Genomic DNA, 23619 nt, shown 5'->3' with positions numbered 1-23619 from the left:
TTGCATATTTATGGTAGATTAAGGCTTTATCTTCCATTTGTTTACTATAGACTCTTATTAACATAAAGGCTAGAGTTTTGTACATCATTTCACACCATTAGGAATTAGTATCTTGGTATGTATATATATATATATATATATATATATATATATATATATATATATATTATCCCTGGGGATAGGGGATTAAGAATATTTCCCACGTATTCCCTGCGTGTCGTAGAAGGCGACTAAAAGGGGAGGGAGCGGGGGGCTGGAAATCCTCCCCTCTCGTTTTTGTTTTTTTTTTGTTTTTTTTTTTCCAAAAGAAGGAACAGAGGGGGCCAGGTGAGGGTATTCCAAAAAAGGCCCAGTCCTCTATTCTTAACGCTACCTCGCTAACACGGGAAATGGCGAATAGTTTAAAAGAAAAGAAAGAATATATATATATATATATATATATATACAGTTAAATCAAGTTTTTTGTCCCTATTATCTAAAGATTTCTTTCACCTATAGCTTTGTTCTTCTTTGTTTTCAGGGAGTACTAGAGCTTATTCATTCAGCTCTGAATGGAATATATTGATGTAATGTTGAAATAGCTAAGGTTAAAGAAAATGGTACTTTTTTTTTAATTTTCTAAAAGAAGGAACATGAAGGAGGCCAGATGAGAATATTTCCTCAATGGCCTGGTCCTCTGCTCTTAACACTACCTCGCTAATGCGGGAAATGGCAAATAGTATGAAAAAATGTGACAGTTGAGGGAATAATTGGTGTACGTGGGGTGTTCAGTGTTGTAAATGGAAATGGTGAAGAGCTTGTAGATTTATGTGCTGAAAAAGGACTGGTGATTGGGAATACCTGGTTTAAAAAGAGAGATATACGTAAGTATACGTATGTAAGTAGGAGAGATGGCGAGAGAGCGTTATTGGATTACGTGTTAATTGATAGGCGCATGAAAGAGAGACTTTTGGATGTTAATGTGCTGAGAGGTGCAACTGGAGGGATGTCTGATCATTATCTTGTGGAGGCGAAGGTGAAGATTTGTAGAGGTTTTCAGAAAAGAAGAGAGCATGTTGGGGTGAAGAGAGTGGTGAAAGTAAGTGAACTTGGTAAGGAGACTTGTGTGAGGAAGTACCAGGAGAGAATGAGTACAGAATGGAAAAAGGTGAAAACAAAGGACATAAGGGGAGTGGGGGAGGAATGGGATGTATTTAGGGAAGCAGTGATGGCTTGCGCAAAAGATGCTTGTGGCATGAGAAGCGTAGGAGGTGGGCAGATTAGAAAGGGTAGTGGGTGGTGGTGAAGAAGTAAGATAGTTAGTGAAAGAGAAGAGAGAGGCATTTGGGTGATTTTTGCAAGGAAATAATGCAGATTACTGGCAAATGTATAAAACAAAGAGACAGGAGGTCAAGAGAAAGATGCAAGAGGTGAAAAAGAGGGCAAATGAGAGTTGGGGTGAGAGAGTATCATTCAATTTTAGGGAGAATAAAAAGGTGTTTTGGAAGGAGGTAAATAAAGTGCATAAGACAAGGGAATCAATGGGAACTTCAGTGAAGGGGGCTAATGGGGAGGTGATAACAAGTAGTGGTGATGTGAGAAGGAGATGGAGTGAGTATTTTGAAGGTTTGTTGAATGTGTTTGATGATAGAGTGGCAGATATAGGGTGTTTTGGTTGAGGTGGTGTGCAAAGTGAGAGGGTTAGGGAGGATGATTTGGTGAACAGAGAAGAGGTAGTAAAGCTTTGCAGAAGATGAAAGCCGGCAAGGCAGTGGGTTTGGATGGTATTGCAGTGGAATTTATTTAAAAAGGGGGTGACTATTGTTGACTGGTTGGTAAGGTTATTCAGTGTATGTATGACTCATGGTGAGGTGAATGAGGATTGCCTGAATGCTTGCATAGTACCATTGTACAAAGGCAAAGGGGATAAAAGTGAGTGCTCAAATTACAGAGGTATAAGTTTGTTGAGTATTCCTGGGAAATTATATGGGAGGGTATTGATTAAGAGGGTGAAGGCATGTACAGAGCATCTGATTGGGGAAGAGCAGTGTGGTTTCAGAAGTGGTAGAGGATGTGTGGATCAGGTGTTTTCTTTGCAGAATGTATGTGAGAAATACTTAGAAAAGCAAATGGATTTGTATGTAGCATTTATGGATCTGGAGAAGGCATATGATAGAGTTGGTAGAGATGCTCTGTGGAAGATACTAAGAATATATGGTGTGGGAGGCAAGTTGTTAGAAGCAGTGAAAAGTTTTTATCAAGGATGTAAGGCATGTATATGTCTAGGAAGAGAGGAAAGTGATTGGTTCTCAGTGAATGTAGGTTTGCGGCAGGGGTGTGTGATGTCTCCATGGTTGTTTAATTTGTTTATGGATGGGGTTGTTAGGGAGGTAGATGCAAGGGTTTTGGAAAGAGGGGCAAGTATGCAGTCTGTTATGGATGAGAAAGCTTGGGAAGCGAGTCAGTTGTTGTTCGCGGATGATACAGTATTGGTGGCTGATTCATGTGCGAAACTGCAGAAGCTGGTGACTGAGTTTGGTAAACTGTGTGAGAGAAGAAAGCTGATAGTAAATGTGAATAAGAGCAAGGTTATTAGGTACAGTAAGGCTGAGGGACAAGTCAATTGGGAGGTAAGCTTGAATGGAGAAAAACTGGAGGAAGTGAAGTGTTTTAGATATCTGGGAGTGGATCTGGCAGCGGATGGAACTATGGAAGCGGAAGTGAATCATACGGTGGAGGAGGGGGCAAAAGTTCTGGGAGTGTTGAAGAATGTGTGAAAGTCAAGAACATTAGCTCGGAAAGCAAAAATGGGTATATTCGAAGGAATGATGGTTCCAGCAATGTTATATGGTTGCGAGGCATGGGCTATAGATAGAGTTGTGCGGAGGAGGGTGGATGTGCTGGAAATGAGATGTTTGAGGACAATATGCGGTGTGAGGTGGTTTGATCGAGTAAGTAATATAAGGGTAAGAGAGATGTGTGGAAATAAAAAGAGCGTGGTTGAGAGAGCAGAAGAGGGTGTTTTGAAATGGTTTGGGCACATGGAGAGAATGAGTGAGGAAAGATTGACCAAGAGGATATATGTGTCGGAGGTGGAGGGAACGAGGAGAAGTGGGAGACCAAATTGGAGGTGGAAAGATGGAGTGAAAAAGATTTTGAGTGATCAGGGCCTGAACATGCAGGAGGGTGAAAGGCGGGCAAGGAATAGAGTGAATTGGAACGATGTGGTATACTGGGGTCGACGTGCTGTCAATGGATTGAATCAGGGCATGTGAAGCGTCTGGGGTAAACCATGGAAAGTTGTGTGGGGCCTGGATGCGGAAAGGGAGCTGTGGTTTCGGGCATTATTGCATGACAGCTAGAGACTGAGTGTGAACGAATGGGGCCTTTGTTGTCTTTTCTTAGCGCTACCTCACACACATGAGGGGGAGGGGGATGTTATTCCATGTGTGGCGAGGTGGCGATGGGAATGAATAAAGGCAGACAGTGTGAATTGTGTGCATGTGTATATATATGTATATGTCTGTGTGTGTATATATATGTGTACATTGAGATGTATGGGTATGTATATTTGCGTGTGGGGACGTGTATGTACATACATGTGTATGGGGGTGGGTTGGGCCATTTCTTTCGTCTGTTTCCTTGCACTACCTCGCAAACGCGGGAGACAGCAACAAAGCAAAATAATATATATATATATATATATATATATATATATATATATTTTTTTTTTTTTTTTACCAATCTCCCGCGTTAGCGAGGTAGCGCAAGGAAACAGACGAAAGAATGGCCCAACCCACCCACATACACATGTATATACATACACGTCCACACATGCCAGTATACATACCTATACATCTTAACGTATACATATATACACACACAGACAAATACATATATACACATGTTCACAATTCATACTGTCTGCCTTTATTCATTCCCATCGCCACCCCGCCACACATGAAATAACAACCCCCTCCCCCCTCATGTGTGCGAGGTAGCGCCAGGAAAAGACAACAAAGGCCACATTCGTTCACACTCAGTCTCTAGATGTCATGTAATGATGCACCGACACCACAGCTCCCTTTCCACATCCAGGCCCCACACAACTTTCCATGATTTACCCCAGATGGTTCACATGCCCTGGTTCAATCCACTGACAGCACGTCGACCCTGGTATACCACATCGTTCCAATTCACTTTATTCCTTGCACGCCTTTCACCCTCCTGCATGTTCAGGCCCTGATCACTCAAGATCTTTTTCACTCCATTTTTCCACCTCCAATTTGGTCTCCCAGTTCTCATTCCCTCCACCTTCGACACATATATCCTCTTGGTCAATCTTTCCTCACTCCTTCTCTCCATGTGACCAAACCATTTCAAAACACCCTCCTCTGCTCTCTCAGCCACACTCTTTTTATTACCACACATCTCTCTCACCCTATTATTACTAACTTGATCAAACCACCTCACACCACATATTGTCCTCAAGCATCTCATTTCCAGCACATCCATCCTCCTCCGCACAACTCTATCCATAGCCCAAGCCTCGCAACCATATAACATTGTTGAAACCACTATTCCTTCACACACACCCATTTTTGCTTTCCGAGATAATGTTCTCGACTTCCACACATTCTTCAGTGCTCCCAGAATTTTTGCCCCCTCCTCCATGCTATGGTTCACTTCCACTTCCATGGTTCCATCCGCTGCCAAATCCACCCCCAGATATCTAAAACACTTCACTTCCTCCAGTTTTTCTCCATTCAAACTTACCTCCCAATTGACTTGACCCTTAATCCTACTGTACCTAATAACCTTGCTCTTATTCACATTTACTTTCAGCTTTCTTCTTTCACACACTTTACTGAACTCGGTCACCAGCTTCTGCAGTTTCTCACATGAATCAGCCACCAGCGCTGTATCACCTGCGAACAACAGAAGAAGGAGTCATGATGGGAGTGATCATTCTCCTCGAAGGCTTTGATTGGGGTATCTAAATGTGTGTGGATGTAACCAAGATGGGAAAAAAGGAGAGAAAGGTAGTATGTTTGAAGAAAGGAACCTGGATGTTTTGGCTCTAAGTGAACCAAAGATCAAGGTAAAGGGGAAGAGTTGTTTTCTGAGAGAACAATAGCAAAGGAAGGAGTAGCACTCCTCCTGAAGCAGGAGTTGTGGGAATATGTGATAGAGTGTAAGAAAGTGAACTCTAGATTGATATGGGTATAACTGAAAGTGGATGGAGAGAGGTGGGTGATTATTGGTGCTGCTGTACCTGGTCATGAGAAGAAAGATCATGAGAGGCAAGTGTTTTTGGAGCAGCTGTGTGAGTGTGTTATCAGTTTTGATGCACAAGACTGGGTTATAGTGATGGGTAATTTGAATGCAAAGGTAAGTAATGTGGCAATTGAGTGTGTAATTGCCGTACATGGGGTGTTCACTGTTGTAAAAGGAAATGGTGAAGAGCTTGTGGATTTGTGGTGAAAAAGGACTGGTGATTGGGAATACTTGGATTAAAAAGAGAGATATATATAAGTATACATTGTGAGTTGGAGAGATGGCCAGAGGGCGGTATTGGATTATGTGTTAATTGATAGTCGTGTAAATGAGAGACTTTTGGATGTTAATGTGCTGAGAGGGGCAGCTGGAGGAATGTCTGATCACTATCTTGTGGAGGATAAGATGAAGATTTGTAGAGGTTTTCAAAAAAGAAGAGAGAGATTGTTTGGGAGAAGAGAGTGGTGAGAGTAAGTGAGCTCTGAAAGGAGACTTGTGTGAGGAAGTACCAGGAGAGATTGAGTGCAGAATGGCAAAAGGTGAGAGCAAATGATGTAAGGGGAGTGGGGGAGGAATGGGACACATTTTCGGAAGCAGTGATGGCTTGCGCAAATGATGCATGTGGCATGAGAAAGGTGGGAATGTGGGCAGATTAGTAAGGGTAGTGGATGGTGGGATGAAGAAGTAAGATTGTTAGTGAAAGAGAAGAGAGAGGCGTTTGGACGATTTCTGCAGGGAAGTAGTGCAAATGACTGGGAGATGTATAAAAGAAAGCAGCAGGAGGTTAAGAAAAAGGTGCAAGAGGTGAAAAAGAGAGCAAATGAGAGTTGGGGTGAGAGAGTATCATTAAGTCTTAAGGAGAATAAAGATGTTTTGGAAGGAGATGAATAAAGTGCATAGGACAAGAGTGAATATTTTGAAGGTTTGTTGAATGTGTTTGATGATAGAGTGGTAGAATAGGGTGTTTTGGTTGGGTTGGTGTGTGAAGTGTGAGAGTCAGGGAGAATGATTTGGTGAATAGAGAAGAGGTGGTGAAAGGTTTGCAGAAGATGAAAGCTGGCAAGGTGGCAGGTCTGGATGGTATTGCAGTGGAATTTATTAAAAAAGGGAGTGACTGTTGTTGTTGATTGGTTGGTAAGGATATTCAATGTATTTATGGATAATGGTGAAGTGACTGAGGGTTGGTGGAATGCATGCATAGTACCATTGTACAAAGAGGATGAAGGTGAGTGTTCAAATTACAGAGGCACAAGTTTGTTGAGTATTCCTGGAAAATTTTATGTGAGGGTATTGATTGAAAGGGTGAAGGCATGTACAGAGCATCAGATTGGGGAGGAGCAATGTGGTTTCAGAAGTGGTAGAGAATGTGTGGGTCAGGTGTTTCCTATGAAGAATGTGTGACAAATACTTAGGAATACAGATAGATTTTCATGTGGCATTTATGGATCTGGAGAAGGCATATAATAGGATGGATAGAGATTCTTTATGAAAGGTCATAAGAGTATAGAGTGTGGGAAGTAAGCTGCTAGAAGCAGTGAGAAGTTTTTATGAAGAGTGTAAGGCATGTGTACTGGAAGAGAGGAAAGTGATTGGTTCTCAGCAAAGGTTGGTTTGCTGTAGGGGTGTGTGATGTCCCCATGCTTATTTGATTTGTTTATGGATGTGGTGGTTGGGGAGGTAAATGCAAGAGCTTTTGGAGAGAGGGACAAGTCTGTTTTTGAGTGAGAGGGCCTGGGATATGTTCGTTGATGATACAGCAATTGTGGCTGATTTCAGTGAGAAACTGCAGAAGTTGGTGACAGTTTGAAAAAGTGTGTGAAAGGAGAAAGTTGAGAGTAAATGTGAATAAGAGCAAGGTTATTAGTTTCAGCAGAGTTTAGGAACAAGTTTGTTGGGATGTGCATTTGAATGGAGAAAAATTGGAGAAAGTGAAGTGGTTTAGATATGTGGGAGTGGAATTAGTGGCAAATAGAACCATGGATGTGGAAGTGATTCAAAATGATAACATAGGAAAAATAGTTGAAAACACATTGTTACCCACCCCCAACACACACACTCACACGCGCATGCACACACACACACACACACACACACACACACACACACACACACACACACACACACACACACACACAACCCCACCTAAACCACAATTTCCCCTCAGAGGTCAGAGTAGTGTGTAGTCAGTAATGCAGAGGTTTGAATTGTTTGTGCCTGATAAGGCAGATTGTCTCCATGAAACATGTAGTGCTGCATGTATAGAAAAAATACATGTTGAATAAGATTACCCGAACTCCAACTGAAATGCAATTTCACCTTCATATGTGTTTATCAATTTATTTATTATACTTGATCGCCATTTCCTGCATCAGCGAGATAGCACCAAGAAGCAGGTGAAGAATGACCCATCCACTCATTATTTATTTATTTATTATACTTTGTCGCTGTCTCCCGCATTAGTGAGGTAGCACAAGGAAACAGATGAAAGGATGGCCCAATCCATCCACATTCACATGTATATACATACACGCCCACACACACACATATACATACCTATACATTTCAACGTATACATACATATACATACTCAGACATATACATATGTACATATTCATAGATGTTGCCTTTATCCATTCTCGTCACCACTCCGCCACACATGAAATAGTTCCCCCCCTCCTCCCACAAGGTAGCGCTTGGAAAAGACAAAAGGCCACTTTCGTTCACACCCAGTCTCTAGATGTCATGTGTAATGCACCTAAACCACAGCTCCCTTACTACATCCAGGACCCACAATACTTTCCATAGTTTACCTCAGACGCTTCACATGCCCTGGTTCAATCCATTGACAGCACGTCGATCCAGGTATACCACATCGTTCCAGTTCACTCTCTTCCTTGCATGCCTTTCACCTTCCTGTATATTCAGGCCCTGATCGCTCAAAATCTTTTTCACTCCATACTTACACCTCCAATTTGGTCTCCCCTTCTCGTTCCCTACACCTCTGACACATATTCCTATTTGTCAGTCTTTCCTCACTCATTCTCTCCATGTGACCAAACCATTTCAATACACCCTCCTCTACTCTCTCAACCACACTCTTTTTATTACCACACATCTCTCTTACCCTTTCATGACTTGCTTGATCAAACTACCTCACACCACGTTTTGTCCTCAAACATTTTGTTTCCAACACATCCACCCTCCTCCTCATAACCCTATCTATAGCCTATGCCTCGCATTCATATTATATTGTTGGAACCACTATTTCTTCAAACATACCCATTTTTTACTGTCCGAGATTACGTTCTCGCCTTCCACACATTCTTCAACACTCCCAGAACCTTCGCCCCTTCCCCCACCCTATGACTGACTCCCACTTCCATGATTCCATCCACTGCCAAATACACTCCCAGATATCTAGAAGACTTCACTTCCTCCAGTTTTTCTTCATGTAAACTTACCTCCCAAATGCCTTGTCCCTCAACCCTACTGAACCTAATAACCATGCTCTTATTCACATTTACTCTCAGCTTTCTTCTTTCACACACTTTACCAACTCAGTCACCAGCTTCTGCAGTTTCTCACCCGAATCAGCCACCAGCGCTGTATCATCAGCAAACAACAATTGACTCGCTTCCCAGGCCCTCTCATCCACAACAGACTGCATACTTGCTCCTCTCTCCAAAACTCTTGCATTCACCTCCCTAACAACCCCATCTATAAACAAGAAGCAGATGAAGAATGACCCATCCACTCATGTATACTTATATATATATATACATAAATGCACATACATGTACATATACATGCATATACATATCAACATATACACATATACATACATATTCTTGCACATAGACAGACATATACATATATACACATGTACCTCTTCATACTTGCTTGCCTTCATCCATTTCTGGTGCCACCCCACCCCACAGGAAATAGCATCGCTACCCCCTGCATCAGCAAGGTAGTGCCAGGAAAACAGACAAAAAGGCCACTTTCGTTTACACTCATTTCTAGCTGTCGTGTAATGTACCAAAACGACAGCTCCCTATCCACATCCAGGCCCCACAGACCTTTTCATGCCCAAACGTTTCACATGCCCTGATTCAGTCCATTGATAGCACATCATTCCAATTTACTCTAACCTGTGCATGCCTCTAACCATTCTGCATGTTTAGATCCTTATGGCTCAAGATCTTTTTAACTCCATCTTCCATCTCCAGTTTTGTGTCCCCATTCTCCTTGTTTCATCTACTTCTGACAAATATGTCCTCTTTTGTCAGCCTTTCCTCACTCTTTCTCTCCATATGTCCAAACCATTTCAGCACACCTTTCTCAGCTGTTTAACCGCATTCTTTTTATGACCACATTTCTCTTTTTTATTACTGACGATGAAGCCACCTCACGTCCTCAAACATTTTACTTCCAATGCATCATCCACTCTCCAAATGCTCAACTGTTTGAATAGCCTTCAAATGTACCAATTTTTGTCCATTCAGGTAGCAAATTCTTTTTCCACACATTCTTCAACAATCACAGAACCTTAGCCCTTCACCCACCCTGTGATTCACTTCTGCTTCCATGTTTCCATGTGTTGTGTTCACTCCCATTCATCTAAAATGCTTCTTTTCTTTTGAATTCTCTCCATTCATACTCACCCCCCAACTGACCTGTCCTTTGACCCTGCTAAACCTAATATTTTTGCTTTTATTCATATTTACCCTCAACTTCCTCCTTTCAAACACTTCCAAATTCAGTCATCAGAATTTCAGTCAGCCTTGCCTGAGTACAGTGTATACCCATTCATTCGGGATTCAGTTAACCAGAAAACCTAAAATGACGGCATCAATCAAATTTCCCTATATGGATAAAAACCCAAAACAATGGCACTATTCAATCCCCATATGGTACAGATGATGCTTCATTTTACCTAATTCAAAAGATTAATAAAGTAAAACTATCTATATGAAGTGTCAGAACAATGAGATGATGTTCCTTACCTCTTCAACCATTCCTATTTTGACATAATACCTATTAGAATATGTTCTATGCTCTCCCCTTAACCCATTTTTCTCAATGATTGATGCATTACAAATATGTTATGTATAAATCTCTTGTAAACTCCTTTCGATACAGTAATTGATTAGAGACATTTCACAAGACTTTCATAATGTGCATTACTGTATGTTGCTTAATAATGATGTATGCCACACATTTTTTGTCACATAAAATTAGGCTTTTAATGAACAGGAACTTGAGTAGTAAACATACCTTGAAATGCTCAACTGTTTGAATAGCCTTCGAATACAAAAGCAGCGTTCAGTTGTCCATGCATCCAGGTTGATGTAAAGACTGTAAACAACAATGATGTGGAGGTCGTCCCACACACTCCTTCACTCTTTGGGTTTTGACTCAAAACTGGATGTGGTAATTTGATGTTATAGTAGATGAAGTTCTATCGATAAGTGTGAAGTGACTTATTTATTTATGATGACAATCTTCAGAGTATATAAGCAACAACTGAATAGCATATGTAAGAAAATATGTCGAGAAAAATTCCTCTGGAATTATGGAAAACATTAAATCTACAGTAAGAGTATATAAGCAACAACTGAATAGCATATGTCAGAAAATATGTCCAGAAATATTCCTCTGGAATTATGGAAAACATTAAGTCTACTGTAATGTTGGCTTTGTTTAAAGCAGTTTTGTTTAGAGTAACTCCTATCAGGAACATTTATAATATGTTTATTGAAAAGCCACTGTACATTGTTGTGTAAGGCAATATGTAATTTTCTTTATTTGATATAAATACATCACTTCTATTATTTTTCTGTTTTCTAACAGGCAGTTTTTAATCTCTCATATTTGTAAAATTTATTTAACTTTGACAATCTAATGGGGAGTCTACTGTGCAAAGACTTTCTTGGTGGTGTTGCATAGTCACATACAAAGATTTTAGATTTCCCATGTATCCCACTGGGGCAAGGAGACTACACCACCTATGTGTTCTTGAAACTATGTAATCATTACCTCTCTGAAAGATTGTGTGGGTTTCAGAAATCTTGTTGCATTGATCTGTAAATGAGGCATGTTTATATGAGATTTTGCAAATGATTGCGATTCCAAGTTATCATGTTTACATGGGGGAGGGAGTAGTAAGTAACAGTAGGTTTCCTCATACTCAGTAGTTTATATATTTGTGAGTTTGTAAGTAACTGTGGTGCCATAAGCACTGAAGTTTATAAGAGAGGACTTGCAGATAAACTTTGGGTTTCTTTTAAGTATAAATGTGTTTGTAGATTTCTTTATCTTTCCTCTAGTTTCAGTTTTTATATGGGGACATAGTTTGATTTTTGGTGGTCATCCTGTATGATTATTGTTTTTGTCTATTGTTTTATATATACCTAACACTATACAAGTTTAGCTCAGGTCTTTTGAGTGTGATATTGATGTTCTGTTTGTTTCTTTATGTTTACCCAAGTTTTCCTGGGATTTTTTTTATGATGATGCTAAGGTTGTAACATTGCCATTGTTTTGTATAAGCTCTCTAGGTTTGTGTTGATTTTATTTGGGATTTTAGGAAATATGGGTACCTGTAGGTTCCCCTGGGTTTCATTGGGCTTTTACTGAAGGTTTGAACATTTCCATGGGTTTCTTTCTGTCTGTGCCGGCGTGACCCCGCTGCCTGCTCACTAATTTACAAGTGTCTCATCTTTTAATAATTGTATTTCTGACATTTTTTCAGCAGGAGGCAGATGATGAAAAGGTAAAACATCCCATGCTTTAAAGCGACTCGCACATGTGCCTCATGACACGTACTATGTGCAGCCTGCAACACTTACTTCATATACTAATTTTGCTCAGTGAAACCACATCTAAACTGTTTGGCGAAACTCACCCGTATTAAAACAAAAAGAGACTAATTTGCACCCCCACAACATGCGGGTACACTACATGCTCTTGCCATAGCTGCAGTTTGACCCAGTGGGATTTTATGTCTTGCACAGGGGAAGAGTTTGGCCTAAAAGAATTTATCATGCACAGAGAAAGTTACACCATTATTGGATATGTTGTCATGCACAGGAGAATAAGAATTATCAGTGGCCGCACAACCCCACCGGCGGCACCTATAGTGAGCAATTGTAGAGTACCTGTTGTCATGATGAGGTAAATTATTCCTTTAGTTATCCCCTTTTACTACTAATGCCCCTGCTACGTTTTTTGCCGCCCGAATTACCTTTTAGTAGCATCAGAACATGTGTTTGGAGAGTTCTTCTTGACATAGGGGAAATTTCATTAGTTCATTTTTAACTTCCTAGGTGATTAGTTGAGCTCAGCTTGGCCAATCATCTGGTGATCAGTTTGTGAACTACCTGTGCAAGAGAATTTCTCTCCTAAATGCATTATGTTGCAGTAAAATTTTAGTTGAAATAATCGCATGTTTCTTTATTGGGTGTGCAAGACATAGTAGGGGGTTACGTGCGCATGCGCCATTCTCCTCAACTCATGGAGACGTGTTAGCTTCTAACAGCAGTGCATGGCTCTGTGCCGGGTCAAGGTCAGTCATAGACCTTGACTCGTTGCTCTGCTCTGTCGTCTTGGCCTGACCCTGCCTCTTGTCGCTCTCGAAAACACTAATTGTTTTCTTACCTTTTCCATGCTTAATCCAGGAAAATGAGAAGGTAATTCGGGAAGCCATATTATTCTACATGCCCGGTATTGTCTGCCTGGTGTTCAGTTGTCTGTGTTTGTGGGAGTCTCCTCGGTAGACAGTCAGTGGCGCTCAGGTCCCGCCTCTCTCTCGCCACCATCACCAGTTGCCCCAAGACTGGCAGTGATACTATTGCAAGGCTGAGCTGAGCCCATGAGTGCATTCATGTATCATTTCATGCCATATTGTTAATAAAGAACCTCATGGACATAGTTCAGACATGAAGTGTGAGTCACAAGACAAGGGCTGACTTAGCTAGTAGTTCTCCTCATGTGGATTTACATCATTTTAAAGAACTATCAGGGCAACTAGTGATGTTGGTGAGAGATGGGTGCGTCGCCCTCATCACCTTGACAGCTCAGCGTCTGCCCAGTCATCCTCGCCTAGACTCAGCCATAGTCATCATGGACTGCAGCCATCACCATCACAGACCCTGAGTGTTTCTCCACAGCCTGCGCTAGGGATTACAGGACATTTACTCTTACCTCCCTAAACTTCCGGACTGCCTGAGTCTAACACGTTGCAGCGAGGTTTTGCTTGTGTGTGTGTGTGTGTGTGTGTGTGTGTGTGTGTGTGTGGGTTTGTGTGTGTCTGTGTGTGTCTGTGTTTGAATACCTTAATGTAATAACCTATTTTACTGTATGGGATGGGAGATTTACACTTGTGGGGCCCCACCTTTTGAACATCCTCTACTGTCATACATTTTAAACTTCTGTATGCTGTCTGCACTTACAGTTTCTGTATTCACTTTTTTTCCATTCGCTCATGTCTCTTTTACAATAAAAGCACTTCTTTACATCCTTTATAACAAGTTTCTTGCATAATTTCATGTCATGTTCTATGGTTGTTCTATCCCTACATCTTTATAAGAACTGTTCACTGTCTGCATCATCAACCTTATTAGAAAACTTTTTTGTATGTGTGTGTTTGTGTTTGTGTGTGTTTTCACACGTATGAATCATGCACACGTAAGTATACAAAGTAAGAACTAGTTTATACATTACAAACTTTTGTGGCTATGCAGGGCAAAGTAAATCGTTTCTTGCCAAGTTACGAGTGGAAGAACCTCACTTCGCTGTAATGTTGTAGACCAAAATGATCCGAGCCTTTAGCTGCCCCGAATAGATTGTTGTACATAGGGTGTAGTGTAATTCATAGTTGCATCCCTCAGGCTAAGTCATACAAGTGGCTAACTGCTGGTCGCTCCCACAAAGGCATCCCGGCACTCGGACCTATGACGCGTGTGGTCGTGGACGCCCAAGAATACCAACCACTGTCCAGTTTGGTAACTCTTTGAGCATGACAGTAATCCCTCTGAATATGTTGGAACCAACCCTTGACCACAATGGTATGACTCATAGGTGTGGTGGTCTACCCTTAGACCTAACCCTTAAGGATTAGGTCAAACACAAAGCCATCATACCCATGGGTCATATTGTTGTGCTCAGTGGTTGTAATGTTTTGCATAGGGTTCTTACTGTCACGCTCAAGTAGTTAAATTATTATGTCTTTTCCTCCTAAATATGGCAGTCTACCTTTCTATCTCAGATTGGATGCAAGAATTGCTTGGAAGGTTATTCAGGATGTAGAATATTTTCATGTGTTTTGTGTGTGAGAGGGGGACCATAGAGCATGCATGATGAACATTCCTTGTGGATAGATGTGCTGGACTTTATCCTTCCCTACTGTTATATGTGTAATTTCTTAGATGTGTTGATCATGAAGCACAAAAGATATTTCTCTTCTCTTGTGTGTTTGTGTTGCTATATAGGCAGGGAGCCCAGCACCAAAGCACTAGCAGAGGAAGAGGAAGAAGCAGAGGTGGTTATTAGAGTACCAATGGCAACTGGTCTGTCCCCTGCTGGACAGTGACTGACATTCTTTGGTGCCCTCAACCACATGGGTAGACTCCCTGGGCTACTGCTAAGCCTCCCATGGTATGCTTCAAGTGACATGCAGCTACAAAGGGAGGCATGCTTCTTGTGACATGCCACAAAGAGCTAGGGTATGCCTTGGGTGGATGTCCCAGAGTGACATGCGACTGCAGACTGAGGTATGCCTTCAATAGTATCCTGCTAGAGTGGTATGCCGTAAGTGATGTACCTCAACAAACTAAGGTATGCCTTAAGTACTATGCCATTATAATTTCGGGTGTGCCTCCAGTAGTATGCCACTAAAATGATGTGCCTCGAGTAGTATGCTGCTAAACTGAATTATGCCTTAATTAGTATGCCACTACAGGCTGGGTGTGCCTTTGGTAGAATGCTACATCAAACTGAGGTATGCCTCTATAGATTGCCATATAGGCTGAGGTATGCATCATACTGGGTGCTGACAAGACCCAGAGTATGCTGTCAGTGGTATGCCACTGCAGGGGTATGCTTGCAGTGGTATGCTTACTTTATATTGTGGTTCGCAGGTGGCAAGCAGCACACGTGTTTTTTGTTTAACAGTTTCTCTTAGAAACCTTTAGGGTTCCTACTTAGATCATCTCCTTTTGTGTAGATCAGAAATATTCTGTTAGTCGTTCCTGCTATGTAGACTTTTTTTTCTGTAGAAGATAACTGTTTTCAGTAGGGCTACATTGTTTTTTAGTAAAACCTCCTTTGTTGTGGTTGATGATAATAATTCTCTCCTTCTGAAGATTAGAACTTTTCATGTAATTGGTTATTAGTGTCTGCTGTAGGAAATATGTGTCCAGATTTTATGGGTCTTAAATGTACTAAGTGTACAACTGAAGGACATAATTATTCGTGTTCATATCTTGCATTTTATAAGTGTACAACTGAAGGACATAATTATTCGCGTTCATATCTTGTATGTTATAAGTGTACAACTGGAGGTCATAATTATTCTTATGTTAGATGGCTCCTCTTTTATAGAATACAACTTTGCTTTTGTTGGATGTAGATGATCATCAGAATGCTATATTTTGTTCTTTAGAAACATAATTGCTCTCTCTAATAGATATAACTTTTGTTAGAACTTAGTTCATCTTTTGGTTGGATGACAATTTTGTTGTCTTCCAAGCAGTTACTGGCCCTTCATGGTGCATTGCTCATCCTGTTTGTGAAATAACTGTTCTTTTATAGGCCATCTCTTGTAAGTAGCCCCAGCTCATCTTTAGTCATTTTGTGTTATTTATGTACTTCAAATCTTCAGTAGGTACCAACCGAATTATTGGCATATGAAATATGTAGAATATGTATTTTGCTCATCATAACTTTCCATTGGGGTAGAAAAACTGTTTCTATATATTATTGTTATTCTATAGATTTCATCATCCTCAGTTTACTTAAACATTATCCTTGGACTACATCCTTTCTGTTTTTGGCCATAATTGTTGAAATATATAGCATCACCATTATATCATAGGGCTGTGTCTTTATGGAAGCATTTTTTCCTAAGAAGATAGATATAATAAGTAGAGCTTTCAGTCCCCCTCTGTAGCAGTGCTGGGCTCTGTAGGATTTATCTGGCAGACATCACTGGTCTACTGGGGGGGAAAGGTGTCTGTATATGTCTCAACACACAGCAGTATCCCCTGTGGGGTCTTTGGGTTGGTCTTGCTCTGCTTTCTCTTCTAAGGAAAGTATGCATTAGCTTAAGCTCCTACAAAATAAAGTTAAAGCTGTAGTTGCTACAGATTGTCATTTATTTGATGACTAATCATTTTCATCCTCAGTGACTTGAGGGAGATGAGAGATTGACTGAATGGCCATGTATGGAGGTCTGGGCTTCAGGCCTTTCATATTTTGGTTGGTGATAGATGACTCTGCTTGGCACTGACATGTTATATCCGAAAATATATGTCTCTGTAATATGTTTATAAAGCAGCACATGTTTATACAAAATGTATATATACAGTGATGTGCTAATGCAATGACATTTGTATCAAATTACATTTGTTTAAACAATGACATGTTGATTTTTTGACATGGTTTCAGTGATGTGTATTTTTTGCAACACATTTTCATGTCTCACAGACTTCATCTTTCACCAAGTAGGGAACTTAGGAAAGCTGTTTCTCTTGTGATGTAGTGCAAAGTTGCGATATTGATATATCTGCTGGTCTGCTCGCCATGTAGAACCCCCTTATAAGACTCTGCAGATTATGAATGTGTAGAATAATATGCTCCTGAATAACGCATCGATTAAATTTAAACAGTGGTAATCGCCCTCCCCCCCAGGGATCAGTTGATTATAATACCCTTTTTTCCCCTTGGCTCCCTTAACCTGTAGGATAATTGGTTGAGAACCTTTCGTGTATCGATCCATTTCAAGCAGTTTGTTTGTGCTTTCAACAGATGGGAAACACAATGAGGTATGGCCATACCTGTTTAGTCACATAATTACTATTTTTATATTATTAATCATACCTAACACCTATGCAAATCTGTCTTCACCGTTTTTAAGCTGACTTGTTGGTGTGACTCCTTACAGGAACCTGTCAGGAAGTTTATGAAACTGATTTAAGAAGTTATTGATAATTTTTGGCCTTTCTGTGCCCCACAGAACTTTTTTCTCATTCCCTACACCACAAAGCTGTGGACAAAACTTATGGAGCTGTCAGTGGATATCTGCGTGTGAAGATAGATTGTTTTGCAAGCTTATTTACATCCTTCTAGCACGGGCATGTCGAACAGAGCTGTTGATCAGTCATCTCTGGAGTATTATTATGGATACATCTTATGCGGTTGGATGGATGTCTACCTACTCAATTTACCCTGATTTCTGTCCCTGCAAACTTTTGCTTTACTTTTTATTGCTCCCATTCCTAATATCTCTTCCTCTTCATTCTTTCCACATTTCTCTTCTACAGCTGTTGCAATTACGTCTGTTTTCGTTTGATATATCACTCATACATTATCTCTCCTCCTCTTCATTTATTTCTGCATATCTGCCTTCATCATCTTTCTCATTCTAGTGAAGCCCACTAGCTTCCCTATTTCCTTAAATACCATCTTTTGAGTGGACATTCCATTATACCAATTCTCTCCACAGGCTATAGTCTAAAAAAGCCTTTGATTTGCTACAACACTTCCTTTTCAGAGATGGCTGATTACATATAATTCATGATGGAAATAATCATCATTTCTCATTACTCATGTCTTGTCTTGGCTAGAGTCACATCGGTAAAGCTGAATCATATTTCCTATTTAAAGTACCATTTTCCTATTATTGGTATTAATACTGATCTTTATATCAATTAAAGTATATAAAAGGCCATATCTGCCAAAATTTAGAAAGATAGGAAAGTAAAATTTTTGTTGACCCCTTAAGCATGACAGGAAGATCCTTGAGCATGAAAGAATGACCCTTGGGTATGATGGCCTGCCCTTTAACCAACCCCTTAAGAGTCAGGTCACAGGTCACATCATCATAACCAGTGGCCTTACCATCATTCTCAAAGAGTTTATGTCAGGATGCTGTGTAATTTGCAACAGACCACTTTATTCTTACTTCTGCATTAACTAAACAAGGAAGAGAAATTAGCATTCAGTTGGCACGATGTGACTATAAGCAAGACGTACCCCACATGCTATACCTGCATGTCTTCATCTGCGTCCACTGGGGAGGCAAAACACCACTGGGGCAGTGCCATAGTGGGAGTTTTTTCTTGATAGTTTAGTTAATAAGCTTGTCTTTAGAAATCCCTTAATCCTCTGATGACAATGGCTTCCAGTCATCTTAAGCAAAGGGTTAATTATTTTGCAGTAAACTTTCAGAGGTTTACTGCAGTGGCCACAATATTACGTGAGAGGAGATTAGTGTCTTGAAGAGTAGAGAAATCTGGGTGACAGTGTAGCTTACCTTAGATTATTATAGTGGTACCAATTAAATCATTTATCTGTAAACCAACAGCTTTAGTGCACAGACATGAAAATTGAAGCACTAATGATCAGCAACGACAGCAGACTCCGGTCAGTGTGCATATGTTAACCCCTGATTAGAGAGGAAATTAGTAGGGTATCAGTGAAGGGACCTGGAATTATTGTTCAGGGGTCTTCACAGAAGTAGTTGATTCTAGATCATAAATTCAAAACTGTTTTAAGATAATTAGAAATAAAAAAAGAGTATGGTAAATGTACATACTTACAGAAGAGTACAGTGAATATGAGGCTGTTAAGAATTGTCAAGAAAGTTACAGTTGTTGTCAAGCACTGAGCGGCATCTGCTGTTGTGTTTTGAACTTGTCTTGATCATATTTTATTCCTGGACTGCAGACCACGACGCTTATTGGCCTCCTGAAGACTGCCAGACTCCTGCGACTGGTGAGGGTTGCCAGGAAGATTGATAGATATTCAGAGTATGGTGCAGCCGTCCTCCTGCTACTAATGGCAACTTTCGCCCTCATCGCTCATTGGCTGGCTTGTATCTGGTAAGGTCTGGTGCTTGTCATCCATAGGTTACTTTAGCACACTGGTATAATGAAACTCATTGGTTTTTTTGGTTTGCTAGTACTTGGATATTTACAATGAATGATTTTTTAGTTATGATTCATAGTTTGTTACTCATTTTGTTTGATCAGCCATTAGTAGAGTATTAAGAATTGGTGTATTCTTTATCCAGACAAAAAATTCATGCCTACATATTGCTGTTATTACTGTAACTTTAGGACTACTTGGCTTTGCATATGACTTTCTTGCTAAACCTATCTCATGGCCTTCTTATTAGCTGATTAATGCTCAGTCTGCTCCACAGTCAACCCAGTATTCAACCTTCATGATCTGTTTAACACTTAAGCTTCTCAGTTTGTACATCTTATGACTTGCCCCACAATCTTCTTAACTCTTTACATGCTCTTCAGTCAGTGCAAAATTCTACTTCCTCATCCTTATGTTGAATTTACTCAATGTTTGCCCCTCTCTTTACAAGAACTTTTTAAAGTCAGCCAAATAACCTACTTTATTCTTGTCTTACTGGCTGTTAAATTGGCCTTTGTACGTGGTCATCACTGGACCTTCCTCTGAGTTGAAATAGAGTTAATCCTTAGTATAGTTGCATCTAAATCTAAAGCTTCAGGCTGTATGCAGTGTAAATGTTATTCATCATAACCATCTCTCTCTTCTGAATTGACTTAACATGGACATCTTCCCAGGTATGCCATAGGTAATGCTGAACGACCAGGCCTCCCCCACAAGATTGGTTGGCTGGACCACTTAGCTAACGCCACCCGACAATACTATTTCACTAACAACACGGGTGGTCCCACGCTAAGGGTAAGTGTTTGTGTGTGTGTTTGTGTGGTCACTATATCTGTGTGGTATGGGGAAAATTTTACCCTTACAATGCACTGTCTCTCTACCTTGTACATATACCAAACCATATCTTTACATATTGTACACTCATACAAACTCTACCTTCTTCTAGGTGTATATGTAATTACGTATTTGTACTGTACAGGGAGTTTGACACTCATTGGTCCCTTTCTCTTGAACATTTTCAACTGTCATGCTATTTCATTTTCTGAATGCTGTTTGCATTTACAGTTTCCCCACTCAGCTTGTTCCATTCATCCACCACTCTTTTACATAAAAGTACTTCTATACATCCTTTTGAAAAAACGTTTTTCTTTATGTTATTGCCTGTGGTTGCTCTGTCGCAGTATTTGATGAAGAACTGTTCTGTACATCATCAAGTTGACTTAAAAACTTAAGAGGTTGTGATCAAGTCACCCCTCATTCTTCTCTCTTCTGTGGTGGGTGAATTTAAGGTCTCTATCCTTTTCATGTAACTTAATTCAGTTACCATCTTCGTTTCCTTCCTCTGGACCTTCTCTGAAAGATTTTTGTGCTTCTTAAAGTAAGTGACCAAACTGGAGAGGCATATTATAGTTTTAGCCAAATGTGGAATGTGAACAGCATGCTGAATACTTCCTTAAGCATAAACTTAAATGCTGTTCAAATTTTTGCAAGCATACAGTTTGTCTCCTTTACCATTCTCATAATGCGGAAATCTGCTGACATCTTAGAGACCGTATCAACCCACATCTCTGTCACTCAGATTCTTGCAGCTAATTCCTGCTAGTTAATTTGCATATTGAGGCCTTCTTTCACAGTGACCCATCCTTACTATGTTACACTTGCTTGAGTTGAACTTCATCATCTGTGCATAAGATCAACTTTGGAGTCTGTTAATTTCCCCTTGCAGGTTGGTGTAGTGTTCCTTACTTTTTACTTCCCTTACGACTACTTCATTTTCTTCAATCATTTTTAGAGTGGAGTCCATATCTTCTGGCAATTTATTCACAAAGATCAAGAAGAGTAATGGTCCAAGAACAGAACCCATTCAAATAAATCAAGAAGATTAATGGTCTTAGAACAGAACCCTGAGTATGCCATTAATAATCTCACCCTATTTAGATAAGGCCCCTCTAATAGGCATCCTATGTTCCATCTCACCAAGGTAATCTGTTCATCAAAACAATCTCCCCATTATTTCTGCCTGGAGATCCAGCTTTTTAATTAGCCCTCATATGGTAGTGTTAAATTCTTTTTGGTAGTCTAGATTCAGACAATCCACTCAGCCCCTCTTTTTGACTGCAATGAAGCTAACTGTCTCAGAAAACTAAGAGTTTGATATGCATAGCCTCCATTCCTTAAATCCATGTTGTCCATCACTTAGGTAATTTATCCTATGTAGGAAGTCATTCCTTTGCTTTCTGATAATTTTTCCAGTACCTTGCAGACCACCCTCATCAGAGTATCATGGTTTGTAGTTCAGCACCTCTCCTTGGTCTCTTTTCGTATTGATCAGTGTGAACTTACCTTTTTCCACTCCCTTAGCAGAAACTTATCTCCAATGACATTTCCAATAATATTTCAAGAGATTTGTCAAGTGTATCTGCCAGGCATTTTTTCAGGATTTGACAGGGGTATCATGAACTTTCAAGGTGGGAGAATTATGACATTGCTAAGGCAATATAGTGCAAGGAATATAGTGAATTGGAACAATGTGATATACTGGTGTTGACATACTGTCAATGGACTGAACCAGGGCATGTGAAGCATCTGGGGTAAACCGTGGAAAGGTCTTTGGTGCCTGGATATAGATAGTGAGCTGTGGTTTTGGTGCATTACCCATTACAGATAGAGACAGTATGAACGAATGTGGCCTTTTTTTCTGTTTTCCTAGTGCTACCTTACAGGAGCAGGGGATAGTGATGCTATTTCCTGTGAGGCGGAGTAGTGGAAGGAATGGATGAAGGCAAGCATGAATATATACATGTGTATGTATGTATATGTCTGTGTATGTAAATGTAAGTATATGTTGATATGTATATGTGCACTTGTGGTGTTTATATATACATACGTATATAAGAGGATGGGCCATTGTTCTTCTGTTTCCTGGTACTACCTCGCTGATGCTGGAAATAGTGATTATGTATAATAAACAGATATATATGTGTGTATATATTTTTATTCATTTTTATCATACTTTGTCTGTCTCCCACGTCAGCGAGGTAGCACAAGGAAATAGATGAAAGAATGGCCCAACCCCCCACATACACATGTATATACATAAACGCCCACACATGCACTTATACATTATTATTATTATTATTATTATTATTATTATTATTATTATTATTATTATTATACTTTGTCGCTGTCTCCCGTGTTAGCTAGGTAGCGCAAGGAAATAGACGAAAGAATGGCCCAACCCACCCACATACACGTCCACACGTGCACATATACATACCCATACATCTCAATGTATACATATATATACACACACAGACATATACATATATACACAAGTACATAATTCATACTGTCTGCCCTTGTTCATTCCTGTCGCCACCCCACCACATATGAAATAACAACCCCCTTCCCCTGCATGTGCATGAGGTAGTGCTAGGAAAAGACAACAAAGGCCACATTCGTTCACACTCAGTCTCTAGCTGTCATGTATAATGCACCGAAATCACAGCTCCCTTTCCACATCCAGGCCCCACACAACTTTCCAAGGTTTACCCCAGACGCTTCACATGCCCTGGTTCAATCCATTGACAGCACGTCGACCCCGTTCCAATTCACTCTATTCCTTGCACGCCTTTCACCCTCCTGTATGTTCAGGCCCCAATTGCTGAAAATCTTTTTCACCCCAACCTTCCACCTCCAATTTGGTCTCCCAGTTCCCTCCACCTCTGACACATGTAGCCTCTTTGTCAATCTTTCCTCACTCATTCTCTCCATATGACCAAACCATTTCAATACACGCTCTTCTGTTCTCTCAACCACACTCTTTTTATTACCACATATCTCTCTTACTCTTTCATTACTTACTCGATCAAACCACCTCACACCACATATTGTCCTCAAACATCTCATTTCCAACACATCCACCCGCCTCCGCACAACCCTGTCTATCGCCCATGCCTCTCAACCATATAACATTGATGGAACCACTATTCCTTCAAACATACCCATTTTTGCTTTCCAAGATAACATTCTCGCCTTCCACACATTCTTCAATGCACCCAGAATCTGTGCCCCTTCCCCCACCCTGTGACTCACTTCTGCTTCCATGGTTCCATCCGCTGCCAACTCCACTCCCAGATATCTAAAACACTTCAACACCTGTAGTTTTTCTCCATTAAAACTTACCTCCCAATTTACTTGTCCCTCAACCCTACT

At 40.4% G+C, this 23619-nt stretch overlaps 1 protein-coding gene across 1 annotated transcript in view; it reads left to right on the top strand.

Moving 5' to 3' along the window:
• Positions 1-23619, top strand: part of sei (potassium voltage-gated channel seizure) — a 924474-nt gene that overhangs the window by 126371 nt on the left and 774484 nt on the right. The window contains exons 6-8 of the mRNA XM_071664734.1: positions 12011-12031; positions 19204-19358; positions 20079-20199. Coding sequence (XP_071520835.1) covers positions 12011-12031; positions 19204-19358; positions 20079-20199 — 297 coding nt within the window. The remainder of the gene's footprint in view (positions 1-12010; positions 12032-19203; positions 19359-20078; positions 20200-23619) is intronic.

The sequence above is a fragment of the Panulirus ornatus genome, chromosome 9 (assembly GCF_036320965.1).
Source record: "Panulirus ornatus isolate Po-2019 chromosome 9, ASM3632096v1, whole genome shotgun sequence".
Classification (NCBI taxonomy): domain Eukaryota; kingdom Metazoa; phylum Arthropoda; class Malacostraca; order Decapoda; family Palinuridae; genus Panulirus; species Panulirus ornatus.
Note: the sequence above shows the minus strand (reverse complement) of the source record. Positions and strands in the feature narration are given on the sequence as shown.